This window comes from Euphorbia lathyris, chromosome 2 (genome assembly GCF_963576675.1).
Source record: "Euphorbia lathyris chromosome 2, ddEupLath1.1, whole genome shotgun sequence".
Taxonomy (NCBI): domain Eukaryota; kingdom Viridiplantae; phylum Streptophyta; class Magnoliopsida; order Malpighiales; family Euphorbiaceae; genus Euphorbia; species Euphorbia lathyris.
Genome location: NC_088911.1, coordinates 29,751,234 through 29,766,907, shown reverse-complemented (window position 1 = coordinate 29,766,907; position 15,674 = coordinate 29,751,234). Strand labels below are relative to the sequence as shown.

The window sequence follows — 15,674 nt, the reverse complement described above, 5'->3', positions numbered from 1 at the left end:
AACTCCGGGTTATCTTTGCCTTCACCACTATCTATTATTATTATTATTATTATTATTATTATTATTATTATTATTATTATTATTAGAAGACCTACTATATATCACTAAGTAAAATGTAAATTAGGTAGAATGAAAATGAAGTTTTTTTTATTAGATGATTTAAAGAAAAAATCTTAAATCAAATTATATGTTAGTTTTATTTTTGGGTCATCCAGACTAATATTTAGGTCATGATGTCTTTTATTAATTCAATTCAAAATTTGACATCCAATAACACGTAGTAGTCAAATTTAGGCCAATCAATGCCTAAGATTAGTTGGCTATTTATTTATTTAATAAAATCAAATAAACTGTATTTTTGGTTATTAGGATCTAGTTGAGTTGAATCCTTCTATATTTCCCTTCTCTCATTAGTAAGAAATTGAACGAATATAAAATGATTAGACAAAAAGAAACGACATTAAAAACCGATCAAAACGACAATTTAAAATTCAAAAATACGGGACAACTGACTAGATTTGAGGCATAATATACCTCAAATTGGAAGAAACAGTTAGGCTTTTTCCTTTAAATTGATTTAGGTTTTATGTCTGCGAACTGAAAATTGGAAACATACTTCCCCTTTTCCCTCCCTCCCAAGAGCACAATCAAAGAGAGCTAGCTCTCTTTAGCTCTCAGATAACTCCTCCAGGTTATCGGATTTTTTTTAGGGTTTCATCTCGTCTTTTTGTCATTCCTATAAGAATCGATGAAAGGTTCAAACACGGATCTATTCGACCCTAGTACCGAGATGGACCCGCTTTATTCTCGTGGCCGTTCTTCTTGTTCCGATGGAGATTTCGGATTCGCCTTTAACGATAGTAATTTCTCCGACCGGGTTCTGCGGATCGAGATTATGGATGACTTGCCGGATAATAGGTCTGATGGCGAGGGATGTACTAGTATTGCCGATTGGGCTAGGCACCGTAAGAGGAGGAGAGAAGATATTAAAAAGGATAACGGTTCGTCTTCTTTTCCTTTCCAGATTTTGTTTGGTTGCTTTGAATTTTTTATGTTATGTCAAGAAATTGATGTTCAAGATTTTGTTTTGGCTGTTTCTTTTAGCTTTGCTTGAGTATTGGTTAAAATATGAAACGAATTTGAAAACAGCAGTCTCTCTAGCCTACTATTTTATTAGGTTCCTGGTTTAGAAGCTAACAGAATGAAAATACTACAAGGGTCGACACTTATTATTATTTTAAGTTTCTTCTCATAGTCCTAGCATAAGAATTGCCTAGAACTTATCTGGAGTACTTAACAAGTTATGATTTTGGAGTTTTGTTTGGGAGTTTGGAGGATAACGGAGGTGAGAGTTAAAGAATGTAATGGAAAGGAAAGTAAAGGAAAGGGAAGGGAAGGGATGGAAAGGAAATTTGGGAGTACTTATTACAAGTTATGATTTTGGAGTTTTGTTTGGGAGTTTGGAGGATAAGTGAGAGTTAAAGAATGGAAAGGAAAGGGAAGGGATGGAAATGAAATTTGGGAGCTTATAGAATGTAAACTAGAGTTAAAAGTTTAACTTCTTTTTGGAGTTTAGGAAGGAAAGTTTAAAATTTATTCTACAGATACAAATTTTTTTTAATGAAATTTCAGTTATTTCCATTAACCCCCCAATTTGGAGGTTAGAGTTTGGAGGTTAAAGGAAGTAAAAGTTTAACTTTCATTAACCTTTGTTTGCTCTCCAAAAAAAACTCCCAAACAAACAAGGTTAATGTTATATTTTACATTCCATTACTCCCATTTACCTCCATTAACCTCCTACCAAACAAGGATATTTGTCAAAATTCCATTGAAGATTGTTTCTCTAATATTAGTTGTGCAGAAGAGATTTCCCCCCCACCCTTCCCCCCCTTCCCCCCCTTTATCTGTCTTACTGCAAGTAATTTAGCAAATTTAGCTGCTGTCCTATATTGTGTTCAGAAGATATCAGCTTAGTCAATTGATCTCATCGGATTGGGTTGTCATTTGACTTATTTCTGCTTCAGTCCATGGGTTCATATATTACACTACTTATGTCTTGAGCAATAAATGGGGCCTATAATTTCATATCTTTATTCTGGGCTACTAATTATAGCTGCATTGTGTTACTGGCTTCCTTTTCATTTTTTTTATTTGTTGTGCTAGAGAAATCTTTATATGGTTGCAAAACCACAGGATTAAATTATCACTCTTTTGACTGCAAAGAGCATATAAAAATGTAGTTATAGAGTTAAATTTTGATTAGGTACTTGTATAGATAGCTTGAAGTATTATGATTCGGACATGGGGTTGTTAGTGTTGAATATAGTGTATTCTTTTTTTTTTTTAACCGAACACATCTGTATCTTAGCTCTTGGATACAAAAATCTATTATATTTCTATTTCTATTTCTGTATGTGGATGTTTATGGCGTTATAGATATCTTGGTGCTCTTCTTTTCTCGTTGACTCTATTACAGTGGTTCCACCTTCTCTCATCTAATGTTATTTGTTAGAAGATACTTCTGTTTTTCTTACTTTCATGTCTCTTTATTTTGTGATAGTATGTTATTGATTTCCTAACACACAGATACACCTTCAAAATTGGACATATGATCTTCTTAGATAATGCATGTCCATAATTCCCTCCGTGGATGCTAGTTGTAGTTCTTGTATCTTGTTTCAGGCCTTAATAGTGGCTAAGTTACTAACGTTCACAATATAAATTCAGTTGCAGAGGTCTCTTTAGGTGCGGAGGAGCAGATTTTGAGTTGTAACCAATCCGATATGGATGATTGTGTAGGGTGTGAAAATCAAGATGAGGAAGGAGAGGCAATGATCGAGGAGTTGCCTTCAGGTAGTGACTTGGGACTTGAACCTAGTGTTTGCATTTGAAGTTGTACTTGTTTATTGCATGTGGTCTTAGTTTCTGTTGGTTTTCAAGGGAACTGCATTGCAAGGGGGATTTGCTTTAATATAATCCAAAGGAAAATCTCAGAAATTGTCATTGATATATAAAATTATGTGATTGAAAGAACAAGGCAGATGGTAGTATTAAAAGCATCACTAAACTGTTTTCACATATTATATATTGTCTTTTCCTGCAAAGTAACTCAATGAAAATGAGCAAAGCTAAAGAACAAAATCACCATACCATATGTTATGGAAAAGGATAATTGTTGTGGAAAACAACTAATCGCTGGTTGAACAGATGAAGAGGATGCCCCATGTTATTGATGACCTGGCTGTTATATTATTACTTGTCTGAAGTGGCCATCATTGATTTAAATTGATGTTGTCAAATGTCTATTGATGTGATCAATGTTATCTTTTTCCCATTGAGCTGTACATTGACTAAGTTTACTTAATGCTCTTGCAGGAGATGAAGCTGCAGATGGTAGTGAGTCGCCCTGGAGCATGGATTGTTCTACAGTTGTGAGAGTTAAAACTTTACATATCAGCTCTCCTATTTTAGCCGCAAAGAGTCCATTTTTCTACAAGGTGATTATCCTTCTTTTGAAAAGAGTAGTTTTATGCGTGTTTTGAAAGAGTCCATGTTATATATTTTTGATTGGTTAAAACTTTTTTTGGTTTTATGTAATTTTTATCTTATGTGTGTTTTCCTTGAACCAGCTCTTCTCAAATGGAATGAGGGAGTCAGAGCAGCGTCATGTGACATTACGGATCAATGCTTCTGGTACCTGTTACACCATTGTCTATGTATTTTTAGTTAATATTTTTTTTAGTTGTTTGATCTTTTCTCTTCCTTCTGCTTCTGCATTCATTTTATTTTTCTTCATATTTCAGTAGTTTGATATTGTAATTTGGTCATGATAAATCATTGGTCTTAGATCTGTATGGTAGAACGACTGTTGTTTGGACTTCTCTCTTACAACTTTCTATGCTTTTCCTTTTTCTTGGTGAACAGAGGAAGCTGCGCTCATGGAGCTTCTGAATTTTATGTATAGCAATTCCTTATCTACTAATACAGCTCCTGGCTTGCTTGATGTGCTGATGGCTGCTGATAAATTTGAGGTTGCTTCTTGCATGAGATATTGCAGCCGGCAGTTGCGTAATATGCCTATGACACCAGAATCTGCTTTGCTTTATCTAGAGCTTCCTTCTAGCGTATTAATGGGAGACGCGGTCCAACCATTGACTGATGCTGCAAAGCAATACCTTGCATCTCGTTATAGGGACATGAGCAAGTAAGCATCATGTATTATTTTGCAGTTTTCACTAACACATTCTTCATGCTGTACTTGCAAGATAATGCAATTTACTTTTTGTACAGAAACTATAGGTGGTTTCATCTGTATGCTTATCTAATTTTCTTCACGTGTTGAAATAGCCAAATGAGAGCAGTTCAAACTAATATTAATTGTTGTTTTGAAATTGACAAGGTTTCAAGAAGAGGTAATGTCCTTGCCCCTGGCTGGAGTTGAGGCAATTTTCTCCAGTGACGACCTGCAGGTTGCTTCAGAAGATGCTGTATATGACTTTGTGTTGAAGTGGGCTAGAGTTCAATACCCCAAACTGGAGGATCGCAAAGAAGTCCTAGGTGGGCGCCTAGCACGTTTCATTCGCTTCCCATACATGACTTGCAGGAAGCTGAAGAAGGTTTTAACATGTCATGACTTTGATCACGAAGTTGCATCCAAGCTTGTTCTCGAGGCCCTCTTTTTCAAGGCTGAGGCTCCACACAGGCAAAGATCCCTTGCAGCAGAGGAGACTGCATCATTGAATCGTCGTTTTGTGGAGCGAGCATACAAGTATCGGCCAGTTAAGGTGGTAGAATTCGAGTTGCCAAGGCAGCAGTGTGTGGTATACTTGGACTTGAAGCGGGAAGAATGTACGAACTTGTTTCCATCTGGACGAGTGTATTCTCAGGCATTCCACCTGGGAGGACAAGGATTCTTCTTGTCAGCGCATTGCAACATGGACCAGCAAAGTTCTTTCCATTGTTTTGGGTTGTTTTTGGGGATGCAGGAGAAGGGGAATGTGAGCTTTGCTGTGGATTATGAATTTGCAGCCAGATCAAAGCCTACGGAGGAATTCGTAAGTAAATACAAGGGGAACTACACATTCACCGGGGGAAAGGCAGTTGGTTACCGAAACTTATTTGCGATACCATGGACTTCCTTCATGGCAGAAGATAGTCTCTACTTCATAAATGGTGTCCTACATCTTAGAGCTGAGCTGACTATTAGGCAGTGATTGTTCTCCTCCTGTACTTGAACTGGCATGAAATGTGATGCGATGGCAACGTAGAGTTTTTGGTTGAAAATAGGAATTTGACTCATTTCCGGGATGACACATGGGGGCAATGTAAATGTGGTTGGACCCTTGGGGGAGGGGAGGGGGAAGAAGGTATTCTGTTCTGACCAGTTTATGTTAAAATGGCACAAATCGAAGACCAGAAAGCCTTGATTTATTTAAAGTTGTGCTTTTGCCCATTGTTATATTATCGCGAAATTTCTCTAATTTGGTGAAATTTGTAACTGGGTTGAAGTTGTTTTGCACCCTGCAATGACTTTCTAAATCCTTTTGTTCCATCTTGAAAATGCAGTTATTATGATCTGCATATGGTAAGACAGAATCAATGCCTCCAATAATAATATTTTAGAATTTATAACATCAAACTATCAGCTTCCTTCGGTACAGGATTAATTTGATATTTAGGCCAAATGAAATGATTGGTAGAGTTCAAAATTGATCCATGGGCGGGGATGCTTTGTATATTGTCTTGGCAGTTGGGGACGGGGCGGGGATGGTTATAAGTGTTCCATCCCCGTTTCCGAATGTCTCTAATGGGTATTCCCGACTAAATACCTGAATATAGAAAAAAAAACTAAAAAAATATTTATTATTAATTTATTTTGGATATATTTTTATTTTATGCTTTGAATCTTTGTTTGTAATTGTTTAGTTAATTTTTCTATACCTAGTAGTTTATGATTTTATATATCTCTGTAATGGTAGTTTATGATTTTAAAAAAATTATATACTATACAAATTGATGTTTTAAAAGTAAAAAGTAAAAAATTAAAAACTTGAACGGGGTGGGGATGGGGATTGCCTGTAGGGATGGTAGCTAAATTTTTTCCATTTGTAATTCGGAGACGGGGACAGAGAATTCCCAATAGATCACTGATCGAAGATGGTTAATGTAATCTCCGTGCTAGTTTATTGTTTCTTCGCGCATAATGTTGCTAATTACTATTGACACCTGAACACGTATTTTGATGTTGATTGGAGTTTATGGTTTATATATTTAATAAAAGTTATTTGAAGTAGCTATAAAATATTTGTTGCCCAATTGAGTGTTTGCTAGTTTCTGCGAGAGTTTCAAATTATATTATGGTTTATATATTTAATAAAGGTTATTTGAAGTAGCTATAAAATATTTGTTGCCCAATTGAGTGTTTGCTAGTTGTTGCCTAAACTCATTAAATGTTCTATTTACCTCTTTAATTCCATAAAAAATGGTATTCATCACCTATTATGATCCTATGTGGCAGTAACTTTGTGTGTGTGTGCAACAAAGACATGAAGCGCGTGGATATGGAAAATTGGGCACTAACGGTATCAAATTTTTTTATAAAAATCCTTAAAATCTAACATCCAAATCCCTAATTCCTATTTCCTTCCTAATTCCAAGGGCTGTAAATGGGGCTGGGCAAGCCAGGTTGGGGATTGCATTAACCATCCCTGACCACTGGTCTATCGGGGAATCTCTGTTCCCATCTCCAAATTACAAATCGGGAAAATTTGGCTACCATCCCCACTCCGTGGGGAATCCCTATCCCCGTTTAAGTTTTTAAACTTTTTACTTTTTTCTTGTAAAACATCAATTCGTAGTATATATATACTTTTTAAAGTCATAAACTACTATTCTATGGACATATAAAGTCATAAATTGCTAGATATAGAAAAATAACTAAACAATTACAAACAAAAAGTCAAAGCGTAAAATAAAAACAAGTTCAAAATAAACGAATACTCCCTCCATTCCCTTATTTCACACAAATTAAGAAATATATTTGTTAACTAAAAAAAATGTCTCTCATGTCACTATTGGGAAATAAGCATTGGAATATTAAAAAACACATGTATCCATACAAAAAATTTAATATTTGGACCAAAAAACTAAATTAAAAGTTCTTGGAATCTTAGAATGACTTATATTTGGGGAAAAAACTAATTTGCTAGAATGACTTATATAAGGGAATGGAGGGAGTAATATATATTTTTTAGTTTTTTTTTTGTAATATTAGGGTAAATGTCGTTGTCGTGTGACCGAGAGGTCATAGGTTCGAGTGGTAGAAGCGGTCTCTTGTCAAAAAAATTGGCAGGAGAAGACTTGTCCCTTATACACCATTGTGGTGGGACCTCTCCCCTGACCCTCGCTTAGCGGGGACGCGTAATACATCGGGCCGTCCTTTTTATTTGGGTATTTAGTCGGGGATCCCTATTGAGGCCATTCGGGGATCGGGATGGGGATGTGGACGGGGATGAGACACTTATAATCTTTTTTTTGTTACCGTTAGTGTCCAATTTTCCACATCCAAGCACTTCATGCCACACAAAAAAGTTACTGCCACGTAGGATCATAAGGGGTGAGAAATACCACTTTTATGGAGTTAAGAAGGTAAATAAGATGTTCAATGATTTAGAGGGTGTAAAATGATCAATTTGGACAAGTTAAAGGGGTGAGAAATACCATTTTTATGGAGTTAATGAGATAAATAGAACATTCAATGAGTTGGGGATAAAATGATTAATTTGGACAAGTTAAAAGGGTTGGGGGAGCATTATGCCTTATTATTATTATTATTAATTCTTTTTTGCAAAAGTTAGAAAAAAAGAAAAGAAATTTAACTAATACCATCATCAACTCAATATACCACATCATCAAATCAACATTTAACGTTCATATAAAATATATATATATATATATTTCATTATGTCATGTAAACAAAATCAACAAGCGAATATATCATCTCATCTAAATTAATATATCACATCATTAAAAAATTAAAATTACTAATCAAATTAATTTGTTTACTAATTTTGTAAAATTCATAGCCATTTTTTGTAAAAAAGAAAAAAAGAAAAATGCTACATTTTCCTATTTACAAATATATGAAACCACATTTTTTTTAACTTTTTCTTGAAAAAGAAATAGTTGATTGAATTATGATATGAAATTTACGGACCTACTCGTGGACGAAATTATATAATTTCAGGTACTAACATTATTATAGGCAAATTTTGTGTTTACAATATCATAACTAATAATTTTTTAAACATTAAAACCAAAAAACCAATTATGTACCATGTGAACACTACTGACATGTGAATTGAAAAAAAAGCGTAATAAAATTGTGTTATTACTGAAACCGTAAAAGATCCATAATTGCAAGAATTTCTATTATATTTTTGAAGTAATACCTAGAAAAGTTAAAAGAAAATTATACCACCAAGTAAGAAATTATTAATATTAAACAATTAATAAATATATAAGTGATGTTAATTGATTAAATGTATTGGTCAGTTCTATAATGTTTCTTAGGTTAATGTTCTATTCACCGCTGGTCCAGTAACTGTTGCTTAGATCCTCTCTCCCACTCTTCCCCCATTACATACGCACTCTCCTGCAATGATTTAAAACTCTCTCTCACTCTTTTCCCATTATATTTGCGCATTCCGCATTACAAGCTTAAGGACTTGATTGGATGAAGAGTATGGAAGGGTAAATAAAGGAAGAGTAGGGAAGGGTAAATAAAGGAAGGGTAGGGAAAGATAGAGAAGGGTAGAGAAAGGTAAAAAGGGGGAGGAAGGGTAATTTCTAACCCTTCAAAACCCACCGAATTGGTGGGTTGAAAATTAAATGGAATTTCTTAAAAAAAAACCTTTCAAAACCCCTCCATTACCTTACTCTTCTAATTTTTTTTGTGTTCCAAATATAAGTTTGTAAAAATCCTTACTAACCCTTCCCCCTTCCAAGCAAGAGTTTCTATCAATCCTTACTAACTCTTCCCCCTCCCAAGCAAAGGTTTCTATCAACCCTTACTAACCCTTCCCTTACTAACCCCTCTAAACCCACATCCAATCAAGCCCTAAGATTATAATAGCTTTTTTCCTCCGTTACGATGTTATAAACCAGACACTTAAAACTCTAGCTTTTAAATAAAAAACTAAGTAAAAACACCAAACAGTCGTTAGTTTTTCCGCTAGGAATAGAAACATTAACAAAAGGAAAAAGAGAAAGGTTGTTGTGTGGCTGGCACGTCGACGTCGGCCAATTTCCTGAGTAGGAAAGAAATAGAAGGGTAAAACTGTATATGCACTTTTATTTTCCGTGTCACACAATTACAAACCCCTTCACCGCCTCACCGTAATCCAAATCCAAATTGAATAAAACTTAAACGCCGTTATATAAATAAACAAATAAATGGAGAAACTTATCGAAGAAACACAATCAAGCAAAGCAAGAGCGATCAAGTCCAGTCCAGATATATAAAATCAAAAGTTAGGGTTTGAGAGATGCCGAAGAACAAGGGAAAGGGAGGTAAGAATCGTAAGAGAGGGAAGAACGAGGCCGACGACGAGAAGCGAGAGCTCATATTCAAAGAAGACGGTCAGGAATACGCTCAGGTTCTCCGTATGCTTGGAAACGGCCGCTGTGAAGCCTCCTGCATTGACGGCACCAAGCGCCTCTGTCACATCCGTGGTAAGATGCACAAGAAAGTTTGGATCAACACCGGTGATATCATCCTCCTCGGACTTAGGGATTATCAGGATGATAAAGCTGACGTCATTCTCAAATACATGCCTGATGAGGCCAGGCTCTTGAAGGCTTATAATGAACTTCCTGATAACATTAGGTTGAACGAAGGTCTTGTTGTAGCCGATGACGACGTTGATGCCGATGCTGAGGATTATATCGAATTCGAGGACGAAGATATCGATAAGATCTAATAACTCTGAATAGTATCATTATCTTTTGCTTCTTTAATTTTCTAGTATTGGATAGTTTAATTTCTAGCTGTTGCTCTTGAATACACAGAAGTTTTATACACATGGTTGGAAAACCAGTAATGGTATGAGCTAGATTTCATGAATTTAGTAATTTTTAACCCTTGTGTTGTTGCTGTTATTTAGTTTTTATCTGGAAGTTTGAATGAATATACAGAATACAATCCATGGTTTCTGTGCTTGTAAGAAAAGGAAGTAAAAAATAATAATGGTATGAGCAAGATTTGTCTGTGCATACACATGAATTTTACTTATCCGTATTTATTAATACAATGATGGACTGGGAAAATATATTAGAAAGAAAAGGACCTAATATAAATTACAAGAAGATACCCAATCGTGTCTTGGAGCATACTGAAATTTAAAGATGACAACTTAATTGCTCAATGTTGAGAATTTATTCAGTGGTTCCGGCAATCTTCTTCTTCAGTGCTTCAATATCTGTGGCTAGTTCTTTTCTGCTTGACTGATCACCAAGTACATACTTTATTTGTTAGCAATAGACTAACAACAGATTTTTAATCTCATTTCTACTGAAAGCAATGATCTATGACATAAAAAGCAGATTTTTTTTTATAATTAAGTGTATCTGATTGTTGGGTTCTAGATTCATAGATTGACTAGCAAAATCTTAGATACCAATAAATAGTTTACAATAAAACTATTTAGGTATATTTATAGAAACTTAAAATTACGTGTAGGAATCGACCTTTGTTATTATAAAATGGTATTTGGCATTTTGAGAGATTTAATATGAAGTTGTCAATGCATAATGAACTGATTAAAAACTCGTAACCGCTTCAAGATTAGTTAAAATGCCTGCTAATTTGACACCAAACACTTGCATCAGAGGCTAAACTAAAGGCTAAAGCAGTTGCAATATGCATCTTTCTCACCTTGAAGAGGAGGTATCTGTATACGAACCATCCAGTGTATCCAAGTCCAACCAATTCCATGACCTTAGGAAGCTGATAAACAAGGAAAATGAGAAATTAGAAAGGCTACAAACGCTGAAAACCTTTCATAACTACATTTGTTTCAAGATTAAGTAACCCACCAGAGGTACTGAGTTAATAGCTCCCACAAGAATTGACGACAACCAAACTGCAACTACTGCACCACCTCCATAGACAATTACTGTGGACTTGTTTTCAACTGCATCCCACTAGTAATAGTAGCCAATGCAAGTCGTTCTTAGTTCAATCACAGAAAATAGGTTCATTCCGAAAGCAATTATGTGGCTAGTTTTTGTGCTTTTTTCTTCTTACCTTTGCCTTCAAGTCTGTGAAAATCTCACTGGTATCAACTGAACTGGATGTCTCATCTGTAGCTTTAATCTTCAAGGCCAGCCTGCGAGACACTATTTTAAACAGCCATGAAGCCTAGTTAAATTAGGCTAATTTTCAACTTGAACACAACAACAGCAGCTATTGATCATTACTAATGCTTAGGTATTATGCAAAGAAATTATATGCAGTTGAATCTTCTATGCTATGCATCAAACTCCCAGAAATATGAGAAACCAGTAACTGGATTTACTGAATAACTATGTTGCATGGAAACGGAAACGGAAACACACAGAAAACTTTATTTCTAAAACAACATGGGAAACAGAAAGGTGGGGCACGTGTAAAAATTAAAAATATAGGGATATATTTATAAATAACAAAAGTATAAAAATACTGGTACTTATACTTTACAGAGATTAAAACAGTGAGAAAGTGTGGAATAGAAATTATCATGAATTAAGAAGTTTTAGCTAAAGAGCAAGTCTCAATTAGGTAGAATCATAATCATAATCAAAATTGGAATTGAATTGTGTTTGCCGCTTGAAATGAGGAAACACATTTCCTATTTTCAGTATCTACTGAAACATGCCTGGAAATGTGTTATACTCGTTTCTGTTTCTGAAACGGACATGAAACGCGATTTACCCTGCTGAAGAGGGGTTCCCGTGTAACCGTGTTGATCCAATGCAGATGGAATCAGTTTTGGTACTAACTGTTTTTGTAGCTATATAAACAATTTCATAGTCGATCTCTAGCCATGTATACTAGCAATATGAAATTAGTAACAAAAAAAAATAATAAAACCCTAACTCCTGCAAAGAACATTGAACCGAATATGCTGAATGAATCACATCGAGGAACTCCAATAGAAAATAGTATTCAATTTAAAGCCATTTTCTACTTGCAAACTAACCAATCATTGTCAATCAACAAATTTACCTAAAATTCTAGTAACAATCAATTTCTATTCAATTAATTATTATTCTAATTCACGAGTAGAATTAGTGTCGCATAAATTCAACATTGTTGAGAAAGAAAGAGAAGAGAAAGTACCTGAAAATTGTTTGATGGAAGAGCTGAAAGATGTGGAGCGAGGTGGAAGGTACGGCAAGGAAGAGGAAGAGGAAGAGGAAGAGCAGCGGATGGTTCTGTTAGCAGGTGGAATGAAGGCGGAAGCGGTGGCCGCCATGGAAGAGGTTGCTGCCGCCGCATAAACGGTCGCTGCCATTAGGATATTTTATGTGTGGCTCACCAAAAGCTCTGCTTCTATCCTCTCTTTGAATCCCAGAGCTTTTTGCTCACCTTTTTTTGGTTTAATTTTATTTATTGTTTTGTTGTTCAAGAAATTATTTGTTTATTATCCATTTTCTGCTGAGTGTCTGACTCTCATTCTTCTAATGACACGTGGATCTTTTAAGACTTCTGATTGGCTGGTTCCCTATCTACAATCCACGTTGAGGCGCGCTTTCTTCCCAAACTTAGGATTTCGATCCTCTGTACCCCCAATCTATATTTGAGTTACACTATCCATTAAAGAGATGCCACGTCAATAGGCCTAATATTTTATAAGCATTAATTATTTAAAAGTTAGGGTAAATAAATTTGATCGACTTATTGAAAGTTGCTGATGTTAGTTGATTATTTGTTTGTTTTTTTTTTTTGAAAGCAAATCTGTTTGTTATTATGTTTAAAATGTCTAATATAAATAAATAAATTATAAAATAATTGATAAAGATGTTTTAAATTAATTAATAAATAAATTATAAAAATAAAAAATAAAAAAATATAATTAATAAAAATAATTTAAATAAATAATAAAATTTAAAACATTTTTTTCATTCTTTTATAAAGTTATTCTATGGTATTTCATATAAATTAAGAAATATATCGGTTAATTAAAATTTTTTTATCTCTTATGTTATTATTGGAGAACAAACATTGGAATATTAAAAAATATATATATCAATATAAAAAATTTAATATTTGAATCAAAAAACTAAATTATAAGTTCTTGGAATCCTAGAATAATTTATATTTGAAAAAAAACTAATTTACTAGAATTACATATATAAGAGAATAGAGAGAGTAATAGTTTATTCCTTCAACTTGCTTAAATATTTTAATAATCCTTTTCATTTGCTTAAAACATACTAGTTAATTAATCTTTCGGTTACAAAGAAATAAACTATACGTGCCTTAAAAAAGTACGATTTACATGTAAATGACATATCAAACTTGGACTGATGACACGTATATAAAAACAAAATGGATTAATTATTATTTTTTCATCATGAAACTCCTAACTTTGTAAATTATGTAAAAGCATGGTTCATTTTTGGCGGTGTTTTAAAAGTCCGGTACATCGGGAGAGAAAGAGTTGATACAAGTGAAGTGAAGCGATGACCATTAAAAATTATGTTCAAGTAACAGTAGATATTAGATTTCACGGTGGAAAAAATATTAATTCATCCATTTTTTCTAGTGCCAGTTCAAATCCAACATGTTGCTTATATGTCAGTTTCATTTGACTTTCCAAGGTTCATGCGACACACTTTCCGCATTCAGTTTATTTCTTTGCAACCGATAGATTAATTTGCTGTAATTTAAACAAGTTGAAAAAGAACTATTGAGATATTTTGAAAGTTGAAAGGGCAAATAATATATTAACCTTATTTAAACTATAATTCACAGAGTTCAAGGAACTTCAACTTATTTGGCTTTTCCAATTCATTTGGGTTTTATTATTGATATGGAAAAACACAGTGGCAGAACTAGGATCCCGGATGATCCGGGGCTCAAACATATCAGTAAAAAAATTTCAAAACGTAAAAAAAAAATCGAAATTAATTGTTCGGTTGACGGTAAATTTTTAAAGTCCAGCCCGTTAGGGCTGGGCAAAATTTTTTTAGCCTCCAACGCATTAAAACTGTAAAAATGTTATCATTTTTTTTAGAAACTAGCATTGAACTAGTAGAAAATTAAACATGTTTACTTTTTTTTAATGGTAAAGACATAATAAAAATGAATATTAAATATGGTAAAGATATATTAAAAATGAATTCAAAAGTGTTATCAAAATAAAAATAAAGTCTATTTAAATTAATTAATAATGGTAACATGTTTTTATAATCATTGAAAAATAAATCAAAACTTTTTTAAAAAAAATGAGGTTGAAGAGAGTCAAACATAGGACCTTTCAAATAGAAGTAAACATCCTTAACCATCCCGTCTACCTTTAAACATTGAAATAATACTAAATAGAGTCAATATAATTCTCTCCAAAATATTACCAGAACCTATTACTAAAAAAAAATTCTCAATTCTCCGACCGCCTGCCGGGGCTCGAGCCCCTAACCCCCTTGGTTCCGCCCCTGAAAAAACATGTCAATTTTTGTGTTGAAACTGACCTGAAGATCCAGTGTCTTCTATAAAATCTGGTAGTACAAATTAGCTAATAAGTAATACAGTTATTAACTAATACGAAATAATGAGAATTTCTATTATACTCATGGAGCAATATTCCATCAATAAAAAAAAAAAAAAGGATGCATATCACCACGTGAAAAATGACTCGTGTGAAGAAGGATGCCTAATGCTGCTATTATAATGACCAGCTAGTATTATGCCCGCGCGTTGCGCAGGTGGATAATTTTTTATATAACATTTTAATATTTTTAAAATTTTATATCATTTATATTTATATGTAGTAATATTAATATTTTGTTTTAAAATAATTTAAGTTTACAAATTGTAAATAAATTAACATACATATCTTTATAATTGCTTGATAATAGGTTTTAAAAGTTGTTGAAGTCATAATCTATTGACCATGTTGACATGTTTGCAAGGGTCATTCCTTTCCGTTCTTGTATAATACTTTTTTATATAATCTTGTAATTTTAAAACATTTACTACACTTTAAAATTCTTTTTCTCGTGCTTTTAAAAATCTTTGATAAATCCATGAATTTGAAATAAGCATGTCTTTCTTTTTAAATTTTATTTGGTTTATATAGTAGCTTGTAGGTTTAAATATTGTGTTAATTATTACAACAAAAAATTAAATGTGCTATAATTTTTTAGTTCTATTGGTTTTAATGCTATTTATTAAAGTTAAATGAATGGAATTTGAATGGATCTTACATATTTTTTATTATCAATGTGTTATAAAATAAATTCCAATTACGTTGGGTTTAATGATATTTATTAAAGTTAAATAAAGAGAATTTGAATGGATCCTTATATATTTTTTGTCGTTATATAATTTTTTTCGTTGCGATATTTTCTAAGTTATTTTATTATATCTATTAAATATAAATATATATTTTTTTCAGTAATATTGGTTTTAA

The 15,674-nt window shown here is 33.3% G+C and overlaps 3 protein-coding genes across 3 annotated transcripts; 2 read left to right on the top strand and 1 right to left on the bottom strand.

Moving 5' to 3' along the window:
- The first annotated feature begins 535 nt into the window (after positions 1-535).
- Positions 536-5,638, top strand: LOC136217601 (BTB/POZ domain-containing protein POB1-like). The gene is made up of 6 exons (XM_066004195.1): positions 536-1,001; positions 2,728-2,853; positions 3,376-3,497; positions 3,630-3,693; positions 3,925-4,204; positions 4,400-5,638. The coding sequence occupies exons 1-6, from the start codon at positions 749-751 to the stop codon at positions 5,211-5,213; spliced, it is 1,659 nt and encodes a 552-aa protein (XP_065860267.1). The 5' UTR covers positions 536-748; the 3' UTR covers positions 5,214-5,638.
- A 3,806-nt stretch (positions 5,639-9,444) lies between these two features.
- On the top strand, positions 9,445-10,144 carry LOC136217600 (eukaryotic translation initiation factor 1A-like). The gene has a single exon (XM_066004194.1). The coding sequence runs from the start codon at positions 9,546-9,548 to the stop codon at positions 9,978-9,980; it is 435 nt and encodes a 144-aa protein (XP_065860266.1). The 5' UTR covers positions 9,445-9,545; the 3' UTR covers positions 9,981-10,144.
- An 89-nt stretch (positions 10,145-10,233) lies between these two features.
- LOC136217599 (protein CURVATURE THYLAKOID 1A, chloroplastic) lies at positions 10,234-12,652 on the bottom strand. The gene is made up of 5 exons (XM_066004193.1): positions 12,380-12,652; positions 11,306-11,397; positions 11,095-11,202; positions 10,934-11,005; positions 10,234-10,503 (listed from the first exon to the last, which is right to left on the bottom strand). Exons 1-5 carry the CDS (start codon positions 12,552-12,554, stop codon positions 10,435-10,437), a joined length of 516 nt encoding a protein of 171 aa, XP_065860265.1. The 5' UTR covers positions 12,555-12,652; the 3' UTR covers positions 10,234-10,434.
- Between the last annotated feature and the right edge of the window lie 3,022 nt (positions 12,653-15,674).